Source organism: Protopterus annectens, chromosome 6.part0, assembly GCF_019279795.1.
Source record: "Protopterus annectens isolate FY-2018-M chromosome 6.part0, PAN1.0, whole genome shotgun sequence".
Lineage (NCBI taxonomy): Eukaryota > Metazoa > Chordata > Ceratodontiformes > Protopteridae > Protopterus > Protopterus annectens.
Window position 1 is genome coordinate 733,760,367 of NC_056737.1, and position 21,416 is coordinate 733,781,782.

The following is a 21,416-nucleotide window of genomic DNA, read 5'->3' on the forward strand; positions in this document are numbered from 1 at the left end:
TATGTTTATTATAGCCCAGTAAACCTAAGCCTTCTTTTAACACTTTTATCACTCAGTGGTCCACGTGCCCAAGAAATGCCATTCCGTTGTTGTGAGTCTCTGTTTTCTGCTATAATTATCTTGATGTTATGCTTATGTAAAAAAATGACCATCTTCAGTCTTATTTCCAGATGCCTTATGTATCAGTTAATACTGAAGCTGTCATAAGTTTTCTTCTAGCACTTCTCCACTTTAATGTTAATTAAGACCAGCTTTGTGGTGTCATCACTATAGCCTTTTATCTAAGATGTCCTCTTTGAGGAGTCTGCATTACCATTCCTTCCTCTCACCACATAATTTTGAGTTCTTTACTTTTCTCCCATGTCCCAGAAACAGACTGATAGTTGAATTGGTGAGCCTGTGTGTGTGTACGTATGAATGTATAAGCATACATATATCTATAAATAAACACACAGTTTATATATAATCTATACACACACACACACGTGTGTGTACCTCAGCTTTGGCCGGCTAAGAACTTGCTGTATTCAACTGGACGTATAAGAGAATTTAAGTACCTTTATCTGCACTTTTTTTTTCAAAAAAATACAGTATTTAAATTGATTTTAACTGTGTGTTGCAGGAATATTAACTGAACTGGAAGTTGGTCCGTGTTTGCTGAATTTTGTTATTTGCTAGTAATTACAGGTGTGGGGGTAGCCACATTCTTTGATTTCCTGTCCTTGCCTATTTAAGTGGTACAGTGTGAAATATTTTCTGCTTAAAAACCTCCGCTTTGGCCGGCTAAGAACTTGCTGTATTCAACTGGACGCATAAGAGAATTTAAGTACCTTTATCTGCACTTTTTTTTTCAAACAAATACAGTATTTTAAAATGATTTTAACTGTGTTGCAGGAATATTAACTGAACTGGAAGTTTTGACTCTGCTCTTCAGTTAGTCCCACCCACCCACCCTCCCTGTTTTTGTTTTGGTGTTGATCTTGGTGGCCTTGAAACTGCCCGCCCCTCTTGTAAATTTGTGTTTGGATACTCCTTCTGGGCCCATCTCATTTGCTCACTCAACTGAGTGCAGTGAGATCATATTCTGATTTCAGGCACTCCTACTGTGTACAAAGAGAGCATGAGCATCTGGGAAACAGAAAAAAAATTAAGCTTGTTTCCTGCCTTTCTGTTAAGTGGTATAGACTATTTGTAGGCTTCTGAGCCCCCAAACCCTTATGTGTTGGAGGGAAGCCTTCTAGCTTAGTTTTTTTTTTTCTTATTACTAGCCAGTTTTCTAGTTTCAGCACTCAAATCTGTTTCTTTGATCTCAGCACTTGTTCAGAAAAAAAAAAAAAAAAAAAAAGTTTTTCATCTGTTTTTACTGTACTTGTGTTTCTACCTACTTTATTTTACTTTTGCATCATCTTAAAAGTACTCAATTGTATTTATTACTGCTTGGTGTAACTCATTCTAAGCCTTTTGGTTTAAACACTTGGGCTTCGGACCAGTTGTTTTGCATTTAGAGGGTTTGTGGTCTGCACTGTAGTGGCAGAACAGGTAGCCTACATCCTTCTAGGTTGGGAACTGCTGATTGAGGGCTCAGTGTCTGTTATTCTAAAAGTGTATTAATTCTGGTTCAAGCACTTGGGCTTTCAGGCCAGTTATTTTGCATTAAGAGGGTTCGTGGTCTGCACTCTTGTGGGAGGAGAGGCTGGACTCTGCCCTTCTGAGCTGGGAATTTCTGGTTAAAGGCTTATAGTGCATGCATATCTGAACTGCTTCTTACTGAAGTTGGTGAGCTTTGTTTGCTGTGGCATAGACTGGATTCGGGCCTGCTGGATCTAGCTTTGTTTGTGTAACTTGAGCACTAATCCAGGCATTCTCTAAAGTATTCAATTGTATTTATTACTGCTTGGTAGTAACTTGATTAAAGTGTAGCTATCATTCCAAGTCTTTTGGATTAAGCACTTGGGCTTCAGACCAGTTGTTTTACATTAGGAAGGTTTGTGGCATGCACTGTGGTGGCAGGACAGGTAGCTTTCATCCTAAGTTGGGAACTGCCGATTGAGAGCTCGGTGTCTGTTATTCTTAAAGTGTATTAGTTCTGGTTTAAGCACTTGGGCTTCAGGCCAGTTATTTTACGTTAAGAAGGTTCGTGGTCTGCACTCTTGTGGGAGAAGAGGCTGGACTCTGCCCTTCTGATCTGGGAATTTCTGGTTAAAGGTTTTTATAGTGCCTGAGTATTTGAACTGTATCTTACTGAAATTGGTACACCTTGTTTGCTGTAGCATAGACTAGATCCAGGCCTGCTGAATCCTGAATCTAGCTTTGTTTATATGCTTGTTGTTTGTTTGCTTGTTATTTCCCTGGAACGCTAATTCCACCTAATACGCAGCTTCTCAGCGCTTCTGTGGATCACTAGTGATATCTGCATTGCTTACTGTACTTATTTCCTTGTTTCACTTGAAAGAAAGTTACTGTTTGTCGTTTTTGCATTTAAGTTACCTGTAACACATTGCACTTAAGTTACCTGGCACTTGCTCGCTAAAGCAATTATATAAGTCAGCACTAAAAATTAAAAGCACTACACCCTCACTCCCCACTGGCCCTTGCTTTCAATTAAGGAATTCCCAATATTATTCTAGCATGTCCAAAGGTCAGTTGTCAATCTCCTCTCCGGTCCAGCTGGTGAATCTGGGAATCTTGAGGCAATGTTACAACTGCCTCATGTACACAGACAACCCTCTCCTCCTCCCAACAAATTCCAACACATGTGAGAGATGCAACCATATAGTCAAACTGGAGGCTAAGCTCTCTCAACTCAGTACTGGCATAACCAGTCAGGAGGAGAAGGAAACCACACTCACTACAATTCCAGTCTCACATAGACCTACCACGACAGCAAACCAAACACAGGAGCGGCCTTAGGTGAACTGGTACCCTAGGCAAAAGGGCTCCATGGCGCCCCCTACCACACCATCTGGTGCCCCCACCCTGGTCTACCTACACCAAATAAATACTGGGAAAGTGCCCCTGCTACAGCAGCGCCCTAGGCGGCCGCCTAGTTGGCCTATGCCTAAGGCCGGCTATGACATAATCACACAAAAACATACTCGGAGGCTCTAAATAAAGATCTGCCTAAGCAGCAGAGACCTCCAAAGCAGACTCCCAAGTAACCGCTACCTCAAAACAAAACACGTGCAACACATATCTCACAAAGCCAGTGTGCCGAACAGTCACAGCCCTTAAGACTAAACAACACACCTGATACACTTGTAATAGGTGACTCTATCGATAGGTGCACTGATGTCCCGCTCACCAGGCTGAACAAGGAGAGGGTCATGGTGAGCAGCCTGTCGGGCGCTAGGATCCGCCACATAACGCAAGCACTCGGGTCACTCCAAGGCAAGTACAAATATGACTCAAGTCATTGTCCATGCTGGTGTGAATGACCTGAGACGTACCTCCCTGGACTACATGAAAAGAGACATAAAGGAGCTCTGAGCATGTAGTCCAGGCCGGTATGACCCTGACCTTGAGTAGCATCTTACCCTCACCAAGAATGATGCCACAATATGAAGACAAGATGATCAATTTCAACAATTGTCTTAAGTATTGGTGTCATTCAAAGGGGATCCAATGCCTGTCAGCTTGGGATGATATGCTCGACAAGCCATGATGCTTCGCTAGGGACGGCTTGCACCTGTCACCCCTGGGCTTTCGGATATTGGCAAAGGCTCTTGCTACCCCCGTAGTGCCTTTTTTAGGCAAGGCTCAAAAGACAAACCCACCTCCATAGGTATAACAAGGGATAAGAAACGAAGAGTAATGCTACTCAACGCCAGAAGTCTAAACCTCAAGATGCACGCATTCGAAACTCTCCTTAGCATGGAGAACATCGATATCTGTGCAGTAACCGAAACCTGGTTCAGGGCTCCCGAGAGCACCCCAGCACTAACAGGTTATACCTCATACCATGCTTTTCAGCCTCAAAACTTGGACCGAACTACAAAAGGAGGGCGATCATCGATATTCATCAAAGATACCCACACCTCCAGGTTGGTGGCAAAGCACGAAGCATCAGAGACTATCCATGTGCAACTAACAGTGGGTAATACTGTCTTCCAGTTTATAGCCTGCTACAGACCACCCTCCCAAACCCAGGAACTCCACTCGGCCTTTCTGAGAACACTGGAAAATATGAAGGTCTCTCCAAACGCCATTATATTGGGCGACTTCAACTACCCAAACATAGACTGGGAGCATTACTCTAGCTCCAACACCCTAGCCCAAAGGTTCCTAGAATTTATAAACTCAAATGCTATGGAACAACTTGTTACCACTCCCACAAGAGGGGAAAACATACTGGACCTGATCATCACCAACATGGGGACTCTATGCTCCAGACCAGAAGTGTATCCCTCACTGGTAAGATCAGACCATAAACTAATCTCACTGGATATTCACATCCCGACCCCACCCCCTGCCCAGAAAACCACAGTGAAAAACTTCTCTAAAGCAAATTTCACACTCCTCAAAACCGAGGTGGAATCCTTCAAAGCCCCCGGGCCTGTGGAAAATATGGCCAAGACCGCAGAATCCTTTATAAACGCATTCTATGAACACCTTCAGGAATGCATGGATTATGCGATCCCAAATAAAACCAAGACCCAGTCCTCCAAAGGCAGACGTCCTGTCTGGTGGACCCCAGCCATAAACAAACTATACAATAGGAGGAGGAAGCTACTAAATGGTAGAGCAAAATCCCAAAAAGGGAAGGCATCACTGATCAGTATTAGCAAAAAACTACGGGCACTCATAAAATTGTTTAAGGCCAGCTTCGAGAGAAAAATTGCACAGGACACTAAGGATAATTACAAGGCTTTCTTTAGTTATGTTAGGAACCTGGGTGGTAATTCCCAGATATGCTCAGAATTAGTCCAAAATGACAAAAAATACACTGAACCCACAGACATTGCCAACATCCTAGCTGACAGGTTCAGCACAAACTCCCCCCCCCTCCCCACCAAAGGGGTAAATATCTATCCCAGCAGAGTGCTGCCCCCCTGACATCTCAGATGCTCAGGTAAGAGCCGCCCTCTCCAAAGCAAAAAACACAGCATCAATGGGACCAGACGGTGTCCCGGGCTGCGTCCTACATGAAATCCAAGAAGAGCTAAACCCAAACATAAAACTACTGTTCAATCTCGGCCTTACTACAGGATATGTGCCCAAAGAGTGGCGTACAGCAACAGTGGTCCCTCTCCATAAAGGTGGTGCCTCAACGGATCCTGGAAACTATCGCCCCATAAGCTTGACTAGCTTGGTCTGCAAAGCTATGGAAAGGATCATCATGGACCTCATAAATAAAGATATTGGGGACCTACAGACACTGGATCCTACCCAGTTCGGCTTTAAGGGCAGATCCTGCCTCTTAAACCTGGTTGATTTATTTGAAACAGTCACCAAGGCCATTGACTAGGGGAAGGTGGTCCACACAGCCTACCTGGACCTCGCAAAAGCCTTCGATACAATACCCCACTCGGGCATTATAGATAAGCTCACCAGCTTAAATATAAACCTCTATGTCACTAGATGGATTGCAAACTGGCTCAAGGACAGAACCCACATGATTAGAATTGCTGGAGCCATGTCAGACTCCAAACCAGTTACAAGTGGTGTCCCACAAGGCTCAGTCCTGGGACCTCTCTTGTTCGGTATATTTCTCGGAGGTACAGGCCAACACGGAAGGACTGTGGCTGACCAAGTTCGCAGATGACTGCAAACTGGGCGCCATAATAGACTCTCCAGCCGACACAAGCATCCTCCAAAAGGGCCTCATAGAAACAGACAACTGGTGCCAGAGCCATGGCCTCAAGCTAAATGCCAAAAAGTGTATAGTCATCCCCTTTGGCAAAAACAGTGTCCACAAATTACCACATAGGTGGTAATCCATTAAGTACAGAAGTAGTAATTAGGGACCTGGGGACTCAAGTTGATAGCAATCTCTCATTTGACAACCACGTGGCCAAAGTGGTTAGAAAAAATTTTATATAGCCCACCTAATCATGAAGGGATTTACATCTAGATCAGGGGAGGTCATCGTGCCTCTTTACTCATCCCTCATCAGGCCCATAATTGAGTACAATGCCCCTTTTGGGATGTACCTTACCAGACACCTGCAGCAACTGGAAAGACCCCAAAAGTACCTCACCAAGAGGATCAAAGGGCTCAAACAGATGCCATTTGCTGCCCGGTTAAAGAAACTCCAGCTCTACTCAGTGGCATACCGCCTGTTCAGAGGCGATCTGTGCTTGACGTATAAAGCCATGTCCAACCCGGAATTAATGGACATGCTGCACCTCAGAAAATCCAAATCCCATCGAGCTACGCACTCGAGAGACTTGAACCTCAGCACTGAAATAAATAGGACATGCTGGAGGGACAGATTCATAACCCAGAGGCTCCCTTCACTGTGGAATAAAATCCCAGTCCAGGTTAGGCAGAGTCCCTCATTGACTCTCTTCAAGAGGTATCTTGAGTGGTTGGGAGATCGTAGGTTTACCCCGGGTATCACTTCTGTGTCACTGTTCGACAGAGGCACAGTATACTAACCTCGAAAAAGGGCATAGCAAAATAAATTTAAAATGGGTGGCGAAAGCCAAACACATTCTGGCTAGGCTTATAAATGCCCTAGGGCACATAGCCTAGTATGAACCTATGAACCTATATGTAAATATATGTTTATGTGTGTGGGTGTGTATATTGGATTTTTTTTTTTACAAACCCTTGTATTAATTGTGTATCCATATACATATATAGCAAGTTTTTATGTAATGTATGTTTTTATAAATGTGTGTGTGTATGTTTGTCATGTTATGCATTACATTTGTATGCAGTCTTATGTATAAGGTATTTGTGGGTTTACTTTTAAATCTCGAAATACTGAACACACACTACAACAAAAAATTAAGAAATAATGTCACTATACTGAAAGTTCATAATACCGAATTTTCAGCAAGCAACGTTCAATTTTTTAATATACACTCCACCACAAAATCACAAACGCCTCCATGCCTACACTGTAAGCAACAAAACAGACACACCAGCAAATCCCATGTAATCTGGGGCTTGCCCCCCTTCACTCCCACCCCCCCTCCCCGCTAATTCTATATACCAACACAAAGGTCGCACTACCATGAAAAACACACAAAAACCTACTGTTATTCGCCCACACTTCCTTTGCACACTGTCAAACAAACATGCAAAAAAGACACAACTACACATTTACAAAACTCACCACCTTCAACACTAACACACAACACACACTCTTGCCTGTCTACCCCAACCTACTCCCAAAACTTCCCAAACAACTAAAAAAAAAAATTCCTACCCAAAACTCAAACAGGAAAAACCTACCTGAATCTCAGTACACAACCACACATCGGCCCTCATGGCTTAATCCCAGATCACACTGCACCTTGAAGATGCAGCAAACTAAAGAGCACACCACAACTAATGCAGATTCGGTAACCTAACATTCATTAAAGTGCAGTTTCGAATAACAGCACTTACATTATTTTCATCTCGAGATACTTAAAGTTGATCTTTCAGTATTTCGAGATTTCAAAGGGAACCCATTTATGTACACGTGCATGAATTTAAGAAGTTGATCAGCATCAGAATGTCCCAGATATTGTATGATTATGGAAGTTTGCCATACTGGACTTATATTTCTATATTCTAGCAAGTACTATGTAAGTAATTTACTGAGTGGTGGGTAGTCTTTAAAATCCACTTAAGATGAGCTTTTCAAGTAAAAGTACTACAGTCTGTCTTAAGATGGTGCTGAGGATAGCTTGACTGGCTCGGATGCCTCTTCATGAAATAATTTTCTTAATAGTTCATCCAGTTAATTTTTCATTTTTTTTTAGAAAATGCTGATGTCAAATTCAAGGAATTCATGTCTGTGTTGAAGAACATGACATTTACACAGGAGGAAGCTATATGTGTTGCTGATGCAGTGAAAAGCAAATTTGGTGGCATGCAGGATGCTTGGCAGAAGGTAAATACAACTGTCTTCATTTGATGTATGTTAAGCATGCATCTAGTTAGTCTGTGTGTGTGTGTGTATATGTATGTGTGTATATATATATATATATATATATAGATATATATATATATATATATATATATATATATATATATATAGATATATAGATATATATATATATATATATATATATATATATATATATATATATATATATATATATATAGATATATATAGATATATAAATAAAACAACATAGTGAGTAGTTGTAATTCTTGCCTGATGTCAGCATTGTTTTCTTCTGGATCAGTCAATTTTAAATAGTTAAGATATTTGTGTTTTTTTATGTCAAATATACCGACCGTACTTTAGTTTCACTTGTGCCACTCTACAAAAAAGTGGTTGTTGTGTGTCAAGCAACAATAACAGTGCAGTATTTTTCAGTAGCAGTCACAGGGAGGAGCCAACCATTAGTGTGCAGTGGAGTTTTTATGTATGATGGTGATGGTGGAGAAAAAAAAATGACCTTGTCCACCCCCATACTATAAGTTGCAACCACTTTAGTTAACTTCTAGCACCTAGAGATCTTTTTGTTTTAATTCAGTCAATGTGGTCTTGCTTTTTTAACCTGTTTGTTTAGATTATGTGCTTGCCAGAGCACCTAAATTAGTACACGTGTGACCACATAATTTTAGCATTGATTCCTTTCTGGCAGGGTAAAATAGCATTACATCACTCTATCCTCTCCTTGCCTTTTCCTAAATATAGAAAATACTTGCAATAAAATCATGTTGAAACACCATTACAAATTAATACTGTACCGGTATGTCTGACCTTATTGTTACAGGTTCAGAGGAGAAGTAATGCTTGTGAAATTTTAATATGTGCACATTGCAGCCATTTAATTTATTATTTGTTCATCATGTATCTGCATTTTTGTGAAGTATTGTAGTCTAACTATTTTTGGCATTTTAAAGCAGTTTGTCATACAATGCATTCATTTATTTTTTTTTTATATCCACCCCTAGTAGCCATTGGATATTATCCTTGCATGCAGTTTGCCCATTTATTCCTTGGTAGTGAGTGCTGGAAATTACTGGGCTAAGCAAGAGTTTTATGGCCCATTCATTTTTACATGGGAATCCCAATGAACTCACCTGCTCCACACATAGTCTGGTAATATGATGTGGGTCCAATTGCTTTTCACATCATGTGACTTGCCCTCTCCTCAGCAGAGCATCCCCTCTGTTTTTTCCCTTTTGTATTTTGTGATAAATTAAGGTTTGAGCCTCATAATTTTTCTACTGTAGATTATAGGTTCATAGGTAGGTACTAGGCTATCTGCCCGAAGGCATTTATAAGCCTAGCCTCCGCCCCCTTAGATTAGTTCCTTGTGCTTCTGTCCAGCAGAGCCATTGAAGTAATCCTTGGGGTAAACTTTGTTTCCCATCCACTCGTAAAGGTTTCTCTTGAAGAGGGTTAGCGAGGAGCTCTGCCTAATTTAGACTGGAATCTTGTTCCAGAGCATGGGAAGTCTCTGGGACAGGAATCTGTCCCTCCAGCATGTCTTGGTTATTGTTGTGGTGAGGTTTAGATCCCTGGAGCGTGTGGCTCGAGGGGATATAGTTTTCTTTAGGTGAAGCATGTCCATCAATTCTGGATTGGACATGGCCTTCTATGTCAGGCAGAGAGCATCTCTGAGTAGGCAGTATGCAACAGAGTACAGCTGGAGTTTGTTCAGTCGAGCTGCATAGGGCATCTACTTGAGGCCAGTGATCCTTTTGGTGAGGTGCTTCTGTGGTCTTTCCAGTTGTTGCAGGTTTCTTGTAAGGTACATCCCAAATGGGGGATTGTACTCTGTGATGGGTCTGATGAGTGATTTGTAGAGGGGCCCAATGACCTCTTTCGATCTGGATGCAAACCCTTTTGTGATTAGGTGGGACACATAGAATGATTTTCTAACCACTTTGGCAATGTGATTATTAAAGGAGAGGTTACTATCTACTTGGGTCCCCAGATCCCTTATTACGTCTTCCGTATTTAGGGGGCTACCACCTATGTGATAGTTTGTGAGTACTTTGTTTTTTCCAAAGGGGATGACTATGCACTTTTTGGCATTTAGCTTGATGCCATGGTTTTGATACCAGGTATCTGTCTCAGTGAGACCCTTTTGGAGGATGTCTGTGTCAGCCGGAGAGTCAGTTATAGCCCCTAGTTAACAGTTATCTGCGAACTTTTTCAGCCATAGTCCTCCTGTGCTTGCATGTACCTCTGAGAAGTATATGCCGAACAGGAGGGGTCCTAGGACTGAGCCCTGAGGAGCGTCACTTGTAACCGGTTTAGAGTTAGACCTAGCTCCCACAACTCTTACCATGTGGGTTCTGTCCGTGAGCCAGTTGGCAACCCATCTCATGAAATAGGGGATCTGAAGTAGGCAGACTTCATTTGTCTGCAACCTGTGGGTAATGGATCTGACCTCGGATCCGAGCCGGCATTTCAAAAGCTTTAGGCTCCGAGCTCCTAGCTCCTCCCTCTACCCATAATCCCCTGCTAAGCCCTAACTGACCTCAGATTTCGTTTGCCGCTTTTCAAGTTGCAACGGACTCCTCGAGCTCCTGGTTTACAGAAGAGTTTTGACTAAAAATTTTTTGAAAACTTTAACTTTTATATTTCAGTTAGAGTGTATGTGTTAGGCTTTCCTCTCTCTAACTTGTTAATTTTTCTTCGGGTTTTGCGTAGTTTGAGTGTTTGTGTGTACTGCGTGTTTTAGGCCTGTTAGGGCTTAAGATGTCAGAAGCCCATAAGGCAGTATTTTCTAAATGTACCGAGTGTGGCCATAAACTGTCCCCAGCGGATGGCCACACTCGGTGCGTTAAATGCTTGGGGGTTGAACACCTGTCATCTGGTTGTACCATTTGTGCAGGGTTCAACTCCCGAGCTTTAAGGGAGCGGAGGTCGAAGCTTGTTCTGGCGGGACTTCTCCTTCCAGATGCGGCTCCGGCCTCTGCCCCTTCTAGCCAGCAGCCTTCAGTGGGTGCTGTGGTCTCCCCTCCCCCGGCTGGGACTCAACCTCCCTCAAAAAAGCCGGAGGAGAGGGAGACTTCAAGGGAGAAAGAGAAGGAGAGACACAAGGAGAGGTACCACAAACGGAGAGCCGAGACCTCAAGTTCGGCTCCTCCGTCTAAGCGGGCCTCCCCTGTGTCTTCTAGATCTCCTCCTCCTCGGCTCCACTCCCCTCGGTTCTCTTCTGGGCCCGAGGAGGAGGAAGCTAGCCCTTCAGTGAGGTCCCCGAGGCGGCTCACTAGGTCCGCTTCGGTGGCCTCATCTAGATCCACTTTTTCCATGAGCGAAGCAGACATGGACCGGATGATGAGGCGTTTCATCCAGGCCCAAATGCAAATGGGAGTGCTCTTAGCCCCCCTCCCGCAACCGGGAGGGGCTTCGACCCCTTGGCTCCTTTTCCGACCCACAACCTGGGTTCGGAGCTGTCTGTGCCGGGCAGAGTTGGATCCGGGGGTGGGTCGGATCCGATAGGTCGGCGCCCCTCGGATCCGACTGATCCCTTGAGTGCTTCGGGTACTTCGGACCCGACCTCTCGGAGCCGAGGGCCGAGCCTCGGATCCGAGGGAGCTGGTGTGTCTTCGGCTCCATCTAAGTCGGAGCACACCGGTCTCTCGGATCCGAAGATTTTGGCTCCTACTCCGGTCCGTGCGTCGGATCCGAGTGGGGGTCGGCTCTCGGGGCTTAGAGAAGCTGGCTCCCCCTCGGCCTTTGACGTAGTGGAAAGGGCGCTGTTGAGGACTACCGGACCCCCGGTCCCTGCCACGGCTCCACCCCGCACTCCCTTGCAGTTGGGCCAGGCTCCCATCAGCCGGTCCCAGGGACAGCCTGCCTCGATGTCCCAAGTAGTTCCCTTGGAACATCTAGCTGCTGAAGAGGACTCCTCGGACAGTCCCCCCGAGGAAGTGCCTCGGAAGCGTAAGTGCAAAAGGAGGCACATGGACTCCCCAGAGTCAGTTACCGAAGACAACAGACTTGGATGAAGGGGAGGGCTCCCCAAGATAACCCCCGGAAGACGTCTCCTTTGGAGACATTATGGAAATGTTGAGGATCAGGGGGGGGGGTGGTCTGCCCCCAAGGCCTCCTCAGACGAGTCTGTGTTCTTGGAGGCATTCGAGGCGGGCCCATCTACCTCTTGGGTGTCCCCTCCTGCCGATCCTCTGGTGGACCTTATATCCACCAGAGCATGGAAGGATCCGGACACCGTTGAACCTGTACCCAAGCATCCAGACCGTATCCTGAGCCCCCCAGCAGACCGCACTCACTGGAGCAAGGGCCCCCCGGTAGATGCCATGATGATGGCTGCAGCCACGAAGAGGGAGTTGGCACAGGAGAGTCCCTCTATGCATCCTCCAGGCAAGGAGTCCCGCTCGATGGATTGCATTGGGAAGCGAGTTTTTAGTTCAGCAACCTTCTCTTTGAGAGCGCTGAACTACATGGCACACGTTATCAGGATGCAGCGGGACCTGATTAAAGAGTACGCTGCATCTCCCCCAGAGTCCATGTCGGGTGAGGACAAACACGTGTACTCCACCCGTATGGCCACTCTTAGAGCAGTCTCCAATACGTCTATGCGGCTACTTTCTCACGCTACCGAGGGAGCCGCTAGAGCTAGCGGAGCGGGCCTAGTCATGAGGTGTCAGGCCTGGCTCCACCACTGTGATTTCGCAGAGCCCTTCAAGGCGACTTTCGCGAATGCCCCCTTTGATGGTTCTGCCTTGTTTGGCAAAACTGTTCGCAAAACATTAGTCCAGAGCGAGAAGGACGGGAAGACGCTGTCTGCCGTCGGAGTCTGCTTCTCAGCTCCCCAGAGGTCCTTCTCGAAGAACCAAAAGGGACAGAAGAAGATGTGGTTCCAGAAGTCACAGCAGTCCCAACCTGCTCCGGATAACCACTCCTTCCGTGGCAGAGAAGGACAGGGAGGTCGCCGTCCTAGAGGCAGAGGGGCTCCTAGAAACTTTGGGTCCAGAGAACCTTTCTCTGACAGACCCACGCATCAGCCCTGAAGGGTTGCCCGGCTGTCCGTCTCTGGAGGCAGTCGGGGGCCATTTTTCGAGGCACCTGACTTCTTGGGAGTCAATCACATCAGACCGTTGGGTGCTTCGTGTGATATCCAGAGGTTATACCATTCCCCTGAACAAAATCCCCAGATCCCGCAGCCTCCCAGATGTACCACCCGACCAAAGGGAGGCAGCAGCTGTCGAAATCGAGCAGCTGCTAGAAAAAAGAGCCAACCAGCGCGTCCCCTGAGATCAGACCGGATCAGGGTTTTACTCAAGGTTCTTCTTGGTGCCAAAGAAAACGGGGGACTTAAGACCGATCTTAGACCTTTCCCTACTGAATCTGTCAGTAACCAAGCAAAAGTTCCGGATGGTCACCCTACAGTCTATACTCCCCCTCTTGCGGGAGAACGATTGGATGTGCTCTATCGACCTCAAGGACGCGTACTACCACATTCGGATGGACAGGCGGTCCAGGAGGTTTCTTCGCTTCCGGCTGGGAGCCAGCCACTACCAGTTCAGGGTCCTCCCCTTCGGTCTCACCTCTGCCCCCAGGGTGTTCACCAAGGTACTAGCAGTAGTAGCGGCCCACCTGAGACTCCAGGGATTACAGGTCTTTCCGTACCTGGACGACTGGCTCATGACGGCATCATCAAGGCATCTACTGTGCTCATCCAGGGACTATTTCCTTCTTATAGCCCCAAGGCTGGGCATCACCATAAACTGGGAGAAATCTTTACTGCACCCCACACAACTTATAGATTTCATAGGAGGAAGGTTGGACACAAGATCAATGCGGGCCTTCCTCACCCCAGACAGGCTGTCCAGCCTGAAGTGTCATATCACAGCAGTCCTACAACCGTTTCCGACGGCGGCTTCGGTCCTGAGGGCCCTGGGTTCAATGGCAGCAGCTATTCCACTTCTTCATGCTCGCTTACACATGCGGGTTCTTCAATGGACCCTACAGGTCCAGTGGTCCCCGCTATACTCCTCTCTCAACAGCCCAATAGCGGTCAGCAAGGCATGCAAGGACTCCCTGTTTTGGTGGCTCCAGTCTCCGGAGCCTCTAGCAGGGAGACCCTTTTGTGCAGCATTCCCCCGAGCCACGGTGACTACGGACGCTTCTCGCCTCGGGTGGGGGGGGCATTCTGCGGGCAAGATTGTCCAAGGCACGTGGAACACCTCAGAGACCTCGTTGCATATAAATGTCCTGGAGATGTGGGCGGTGCTCCTGGCGTTGCAAGCACTTCACAGCCTTCTTCCTACGGGGACTATTGCGATCCAGACAGACAACATGTCGGTAGTCTGGTACATCAACAAGTAGGGAGGAACCAGGTCCTACCCCCTTTGTCGAGAGGCCATGAGAGTCTGGGAATGGGCAATTTCCACCAAACGCTTTCTTGTAGCAACGCACATTCCGGGAAAATCCAACATCCTTGCGGACAAGCTCAGTCGCACCATTCTTTCCCCCGCACGAGTGGTCTCTCAATCCTCTGGTAGCGAAGAAGATTTTTGCCGTCTGGGGGCAACCCTGTTGCGATCTTTTGCTTCTCACTCAAACGCCAAATGCGACAGTTTCTTCGCTCTACTTCCCCACCTGGGAATCCCGAGAGACGCTCTGGTGCATGCTTGGCCTCCCGGTCTCCTTTATGCCTATCCTCCACTACCTCTGATGCAGAGGCTCTTGCAGAAAGCCAACAGTTTGGGGAGCAGAATGATTCTCATTGCCCCGTTCTGGCCTCGTCAGCCCTGGTTACCTTATGTATGGTCTCACAAAGTGAATCCGCCCTGGATTCTGGATCCGATCCCGGATCTCATCTCCCATCCTCTAGGACTTCCGGTCCCGAATCTACACACCCTGAAATTGGCAGCCTGGCTGCTCCAGTTCCATCCTTGATTAGGACTCCCGGTATCTCGTCACCTGTCAAGGCCATTTTAGTGGCGGCTCATAAACCTTCCACTAGGAAGGTTTATCGGAGCAAATTGAAAAGGTTTTCTATTTGGGCGGTCCAGAAAAGTACGGATCCTTTTTCAGCACCTATGTCTGCGGTGCTGGACTTCTTAACAGACATCTTTCATCAAGGAGCTAGTTCTTCCACGGTAAAGGTACAAATGGCAGCGATTTCCCATTATCATATGGGCCATGAGTCAGCTCCCCTCATGACTGCGAAACTTTGTAAGACCTTTCTTAAAGGAGTTTTTCTGTTGAGGCCACCAGTCAAAGAAGCTGTACCACCTTGGGACCTATCCTTAGTTCTACAGGCCCTTACTGCTCCTCCTTTTGAGCCTGCAGCTTCTGCAGATCTAAAGTACCTTTCCTGGAAGACTGCTTTCTTGGTAGCCATCACATCAGCCAGAAGAGTGTCGGAACTTCAGGCTCTATGCATCAAACCGCCTTACCTCTCCTCCTTTCCCGATAGGGTGTGCCTCAGGACCAATCCATCTTTTCTTCCAAAAGTTTCTTCGGAATCTAATATTAATCAATCAATCAACTTACCTGTGTTTTTCCCCAATTATAAAAACAAAGGAGAATATAAGCTGCATTCTTTAGATGTTCATAGACAATTGCACTTTTACATTCACAGAACGGCTGGTCATAGACAATCAGATCAGCTGTTCGTCTCCTTTGCTAAATTTGCTTTGGGCAAAGCGGTTTCCAAAGTCACACTGTCGAGATGGATTGCTAATTGTATTCTGCAGGCTTATGACACTTCAGGTAGGCCTGCTCCTCAAAGGGTTACCGCTCACTCTACTAGGGCAGTTTCAACGTCAGCCGCATTTAAGTCCCGAGTGCCATTGGATGATATCTGCGCTGCAGCCACTTGGGCCTCGTCTCATACCTTCATTTCTCATTATAAGGCGGATGTTGTTTCCAGGGAAAGAGCATCCTTTGGCTCAGCGGTGCTCCGGAACATCCTTCCATGACGGCCGCCCAAGATTTAGGTAGCTGGGGACTCTGTCCCACAGGTTGCAGACAAATGAAGTCTGCCTACTTCAGATTTAGAAGTTATGTACTCACCATAACGTTCCATCTGAGTAGGTGACTTCATTTGGATGCAACCATCCCCCCTCCATCCCCCTGACCTTTATACAACAAGAGTTTATGCATCTATTTAGATACTTTTTATTCTAGTATTATATAGGCAAACTCAATCTGAGGTCAGTTAGGGCTTGGCAGGGGATTATGGGTAGAGGGAGGAGCTAGGAGCTCGGAGCCTAAAGCTTTTGAAATGCCAGCTCGGATCCGAGGTCTGATCCGATACCCACAGGTTGCATCCAAATGAAGTCACCTACTCAGATGGAACGTTATGGTGAGTACATAACTTCTAATTTCTGTTCAAGCTGGTGAGCTTGTCTATAATACCTAAGTGGGGAATGGTGTCGAAGGCCTTTGCAAGATTTAGGTAGGCTCCGTGGACCACCTTTCCCTTGTCTATATCCTTGGTAACTGTCTCAGACGTCCACCAGGTTTAGGAGGCATGATCTGCCCTTAACAAAGCCAAACTGGGTAGAGTCCAGTGTTTAGAGGTTCCCAATGTCTCTATTAGTGGGATCCATGATGATTCGCTCCATAGCTTTGCAGACCAAGCCTGTCAGGCTTATAGGGCAATAAGTTTCCAGGGTCTGTTGTGGCTCCACCTTTGTGGAGTGGAATAACTGTTGCTGTGCGCCACTCTGTGGGCACATAGCCTGTGGAGAGGCTGAGTTTAAATGGTGCGTTTAGGTGAGGGTTAGTTCATCTTTGAGCTCATGTAGGACGCAGCCTGGGACACCATCTGATCCCATTGATGCTGTGTTTTTGGATTTGGAGAGGGATGTTTTAACCTGAGTGTCTGTGATTTCAGGGGCACTACATTCCTCTGGTATAGTTATGGGCCCTTTTGGGGGTGAAGTTTGCACTGAACCTGTCTGCCAGGATGTTGGCTATATCGGTCAGTTCAGTGTATTTTGTGCCATTCTGCACTAACTCCGAGAAGATCTGAGAATTGCCACTTAGATTCTTGACATAGCTAAAGAATGCCTTGTGGTTATCTTTGGAGTCGATGGCAAATTTTCTTTCGAATCTAGCCTTGGATGATTTTATGAGGGAATGTAGTTTCTTGCTGATACTGATCAGGGATGTCTTCCCTTCTTGGGATTTTACTCTTTTCTGTACTAGTTTCCTCCTATTGTGTAGCTTGTTTATGGCAGGGGTCCACCAGACTGGTTTCCTTTTCTTGGAGGAGTGAGTCTTGGTTTTGTTTGGGATAGCACAATCCATTTATTCTTGTTAGGTGCCTGTAGAGTGCATTAGTAAAGGATTTTGCAGCTTGGACAGCGTTATCCTTTAGCATGGGGCCTTTGAAATTTCCCACCTCGGTCATAAGTAACGTGAAGTTTGCTTTTGAAAAGTTTTTCACAGTGGTTTCTTTGGCCGGGGGTGGTGGCGGAAGTTGGATATCCAGAGTGATTAGTTTATGGTCAGATCTAACCAATGAGGGGTTGACGTCCGGTGTGGAACACCGGTCGCCCATGTTGGTGATGACCAGGTCCAATATGTTGTCACCTCTGGTGGGGGTGTTGACTAGTTGATCCAGGGCATTAGAGTTTATAAATTCTAGGAAATATTGGGCCAGGGAGTTTGTACTTGAGTAGTTCTCCCAGTTAATGTTTCGATAATTGAAATCACCCAATGTCAGGGTGTTTGGTAGGGCCTTTGTTTCCCAGTGTTTTAGGAATGCAGCGTGGGGGTCCTGGGACATGGTGGGTGATCTGAGGCAAGGTATTATTTGAATAGCAGTTTTGCCCGTTAGTTGCACATGGATGATCTCTGAAACATTGTGCTGTGCCACTAACCTGGAGGTGTGGGTATCCTTGATGAATATGGATACTCCCCCGCCTTTTGTATTTCAGTCCGGGTTTTGTGGCCGAAATGTGTGGTATGAGTTGTAGCCTGGTAGTGCTGGGGTGCTGTCTGGAGCCTTAAACCAGATTTCTGTTACTGCACATATATCGATTTTCTCCATACTGAGGAGTGCCTCGAGTGCGTGCATTTTGAGGTTTAGACTTCTGGCATTGAGTAGCATTACCCTCAGTTTTTTTTTACTTGTGCTATTTACGGCGGTGGATTTTGTCTTTTGAGCCTTGCCTAAAAAAGTCACTGTGGGGGTGGCTAGAGCCTTGGCCAGTATTCGAAAGCCTAAGGGTGACAGACGCACGCCATTTCTAGCGAAGCAGCGTGGCTTGTCGAGCATGTCATCCCAGGCTGACAGACACTATCCCCTTTGAATGACACGAGAAGCTTAGCCAATTGTTGAAATTGATAATTTTTTCTCTATACCGTGGTATCATTCTTGGTGAGGGCAGGATGCTACTCAGGGTCAGGGTCATACTGGCCTGGGCTGCGTGATCCTAGATCTCCATGTCTCTCTCCATGTAGTCCAGGGAGGTATGGCTCAGGTCATTCACACCAACATGGACAATGACAGTCATATTTGTACTTGTTCTGGAGTGACCTGAGTGCTTGTGTTATGTGGCGGATCCTGGCACCGACAGGCAGCAAACAGTAAACTTCTCCTTGTACAGCCTAGAGAGTGGGACGTCATTGTGCCTGACTATAGAGTCACCTTATACTAGTGTGTTGGGTATGTTATTTTGCCTTGAGGGCTGTGATTGCATGGCACACTGGTTTTGTGAAGTATGTGTTTCATGGTTTGTGTTGGGGGGGGGGTTGCAGGTTGCTTGGATGTCTGCTTTGGAGGTCTCTGTTGCTTTTGCAGAGTTTTATTTAGAGCCTCCTAGTATGTTTTCATGTATTTGTGTTTTTTTTTTTGCCGGGGCTGGTTTCATAGGTCTATGTGAGACTGGTGGTGTGATGCAAGTAATTCCCTTCTCCTCTTGACTGCCTGGCCCAGTCTTGGATTGAGAGAGCTTGGCTTCCAGTTTGACTGTATAATTGCATCTCTCGCATGTATTAGTGTTTGGTGGAAGGAGGAGAGGGTTGTCTGTGTACATGAGGCAATTGCAACATTGCCTTAAAATGCCGAAATTCACCAGTTGGACTGGAGAGTACACCTGAAACTGCCCTTTGGACATGCCTGGATAGGTACAGTGAACTGTTTTACTGATTGGCTGGCAAGGTCGAATAGAGAGTCTTGTCCTTCTTTACAGTGTAAGGGCGGGTCTAATGCTAAGGTTTATTAGTGCTTGCTATGAGTTTTGAGCAAGTGCCGGGATGAGAAGTGAATGGTTTGAGTGCTTAAGTTGAAAGTTTGTCTAGTTCCAAGGGGAAAAATTAGAGAGTAGACTTTGTGGAGCCGGGAATAGTTATACCCTAGCTAACCGGCACTGCCCAGCCTGCAAAACCGCGCAAATGCAGGTTTTATAGCAGGGAAATGAAAGAGATAGAAATTAGCCCAAAATGGCTAATAAACTACTCATTTCTGGGCTGAAACCACTCCTCCAGGTTTAGATAGGCTGCTCAAAGCTCCCTCTCTCACAGTGAACAGAGAAATGTCCTTCTATCCAAGTAAGGTATGGGCAAACACAGAAACTTGTAACACAACCCTGAATTCAGCACTAACCTGAAAACTGGACTATACTAGCTTAGAAAGGCAGGAAAACAAGTATTTTTTTTTCAGAAAATAAAGCAGATACAGTCAAAAAAACACTTTAAATGGTAGTTTTGAATTGATAAATACTCCCCCGGAAAGTTTTTTTAATGGTTTGTGCTTGGTTTAAAGTCTTTCCAACATTATACTTGATAAGGGTTAGTAAATGCTGCCTTATGGCTAGTGCTTTCTTTTCAGTCTGGGAGCATATGTCCATGTGTGCTAATGGCTTACTGATGCAAATTGCCACCCTTTGAGCACTGTTGTATATTTCACTTGCAGTTACCTTTCGTCCTGGATAACTAACATCAACTTCCAATACCGATCTGCTTTCTGTCAAAAATATGGCAAATACTGCTAGGTTTACCTTTAATTCTAATTGTGAAGAAGATTTTTTTTTTTTGTATTCCCTCAGTGGTGCAGTGATGGTACTATAGCCGTTGTAGAATTTTCTCAATATAACTTGTCATACTTGTTGGCTTCTTAACTTCTCTTGCATTGGTTGTCAGTGACTAGTGTTGCCTTTATTTATTTTTTTAAACTTTTTTTTCATAAACTTACTTCCTAATGTTGATGTAAAAAGATCAGTTTTAAGCATCATTTTGTTTTCAGGTTACGTTGCTGTTTTATATTTTTGCTTTCCCTGAAAAGTATTAGTTTTGAAACTTTCTTTACATTCTCATTTATCTGTTGCTTGCCAGACTTCACAGTCTTGAATATTATTAATTTTGCACAACTGTTTGCATGTACTATTACTATATATACCATTTATTTAAATGTAACTCTGTCTAAAAGATCCTCTTTTTTTTCTATATTTTTTCAGTTTTTTTAGTATGTGTACTAATGTTGGTTTAATGTTTGATTTCCATTTTCTTGTGATTGGTTTTGGGCCGACAGCATTGGTCAACTTAAGAGCTTTTCTGTACTGTACATTGTAACCTTTAAATCTAAACTCCACCTTGAAAAAAAAATCCTTATCTGTAGTTAATTGTTCATCCAGTAGTTGTAGCGTGGTAATTGGTAATGCATTTTTCAAATCAGTCCAGTTGGCACACCCCCAAAACAAAAATTCTTAGTTATCGCTCTGTTCCCCATTACATCTTCAGTGGCTTTTCTCTGGTTGAAGAAAAAATCTTGTGTAGTTAACTTAAGGTATAAAATATCTTTACAAGCAAACATTGATTTTTGTTGCATACTTCAAGTGCCATACACATTTGTTCCCATTACATTTTCTCAAACTTTCCTAATCTTATCTAACTGTGTTTTATAGTTCCCATGGAACGTTTCATATGCCATACTTAACTGCATTTTCTGTTTTCAGTTTTATCATAACCTTTAATACAGATAGCATTAGATTTTGTGCTTCACTCTCCCTGTCGGTCTGCCTATATCCTGCTTTCAATTAATAATGGGTTAACTGTTTCTGTCATATAAGCTTACGGTTAAGCCCTTTCCCAGTCTTTTAACCTTGCCCACTTTTTTTTTCCTGTCTTCCCACTACTTTGGTTCTTCATCCAGCCTTCAGCAAATACATCCAGCAACTGCATCTTGTCTGTACCATCTGGCTTAAACTACAAATATCCCTTTAGGCCAATATTTTCGTTCTAGTCTTTCGTTTGTGTAGTTCTTTTAAGCATTTTCTGCCACTTTGTACTATATCTGCTTGTGTCCAGTAAGTGTTGTGTTCATTATCCCTGGAATTTCCATCTTTTATTAACGCCCTTTTTTTCT

General features: G+C 45.1%; 1 protein-coding gene across 1 annotated transcript in view; it reads left to right on the forward strand.

Annotated features, from left to right (window-relative positions):
• The window catches only part of KTN1 (kinectin 1), a gene marked incomplete in the record, with an annotated part of 2,305,074 nt that overhangs the window by 187,584 nt on the left and 2,096,074 nt on the right, over positions 1–21,416 (forward strand). Inside the window, 1 exon segment of the mRNA XM_044074427.1 lies at positions 7,917–8,047. Within this exon segment, the coding sequence (XP_043930362.1) occupies positions 7,917–8,047 (131 nt within the window).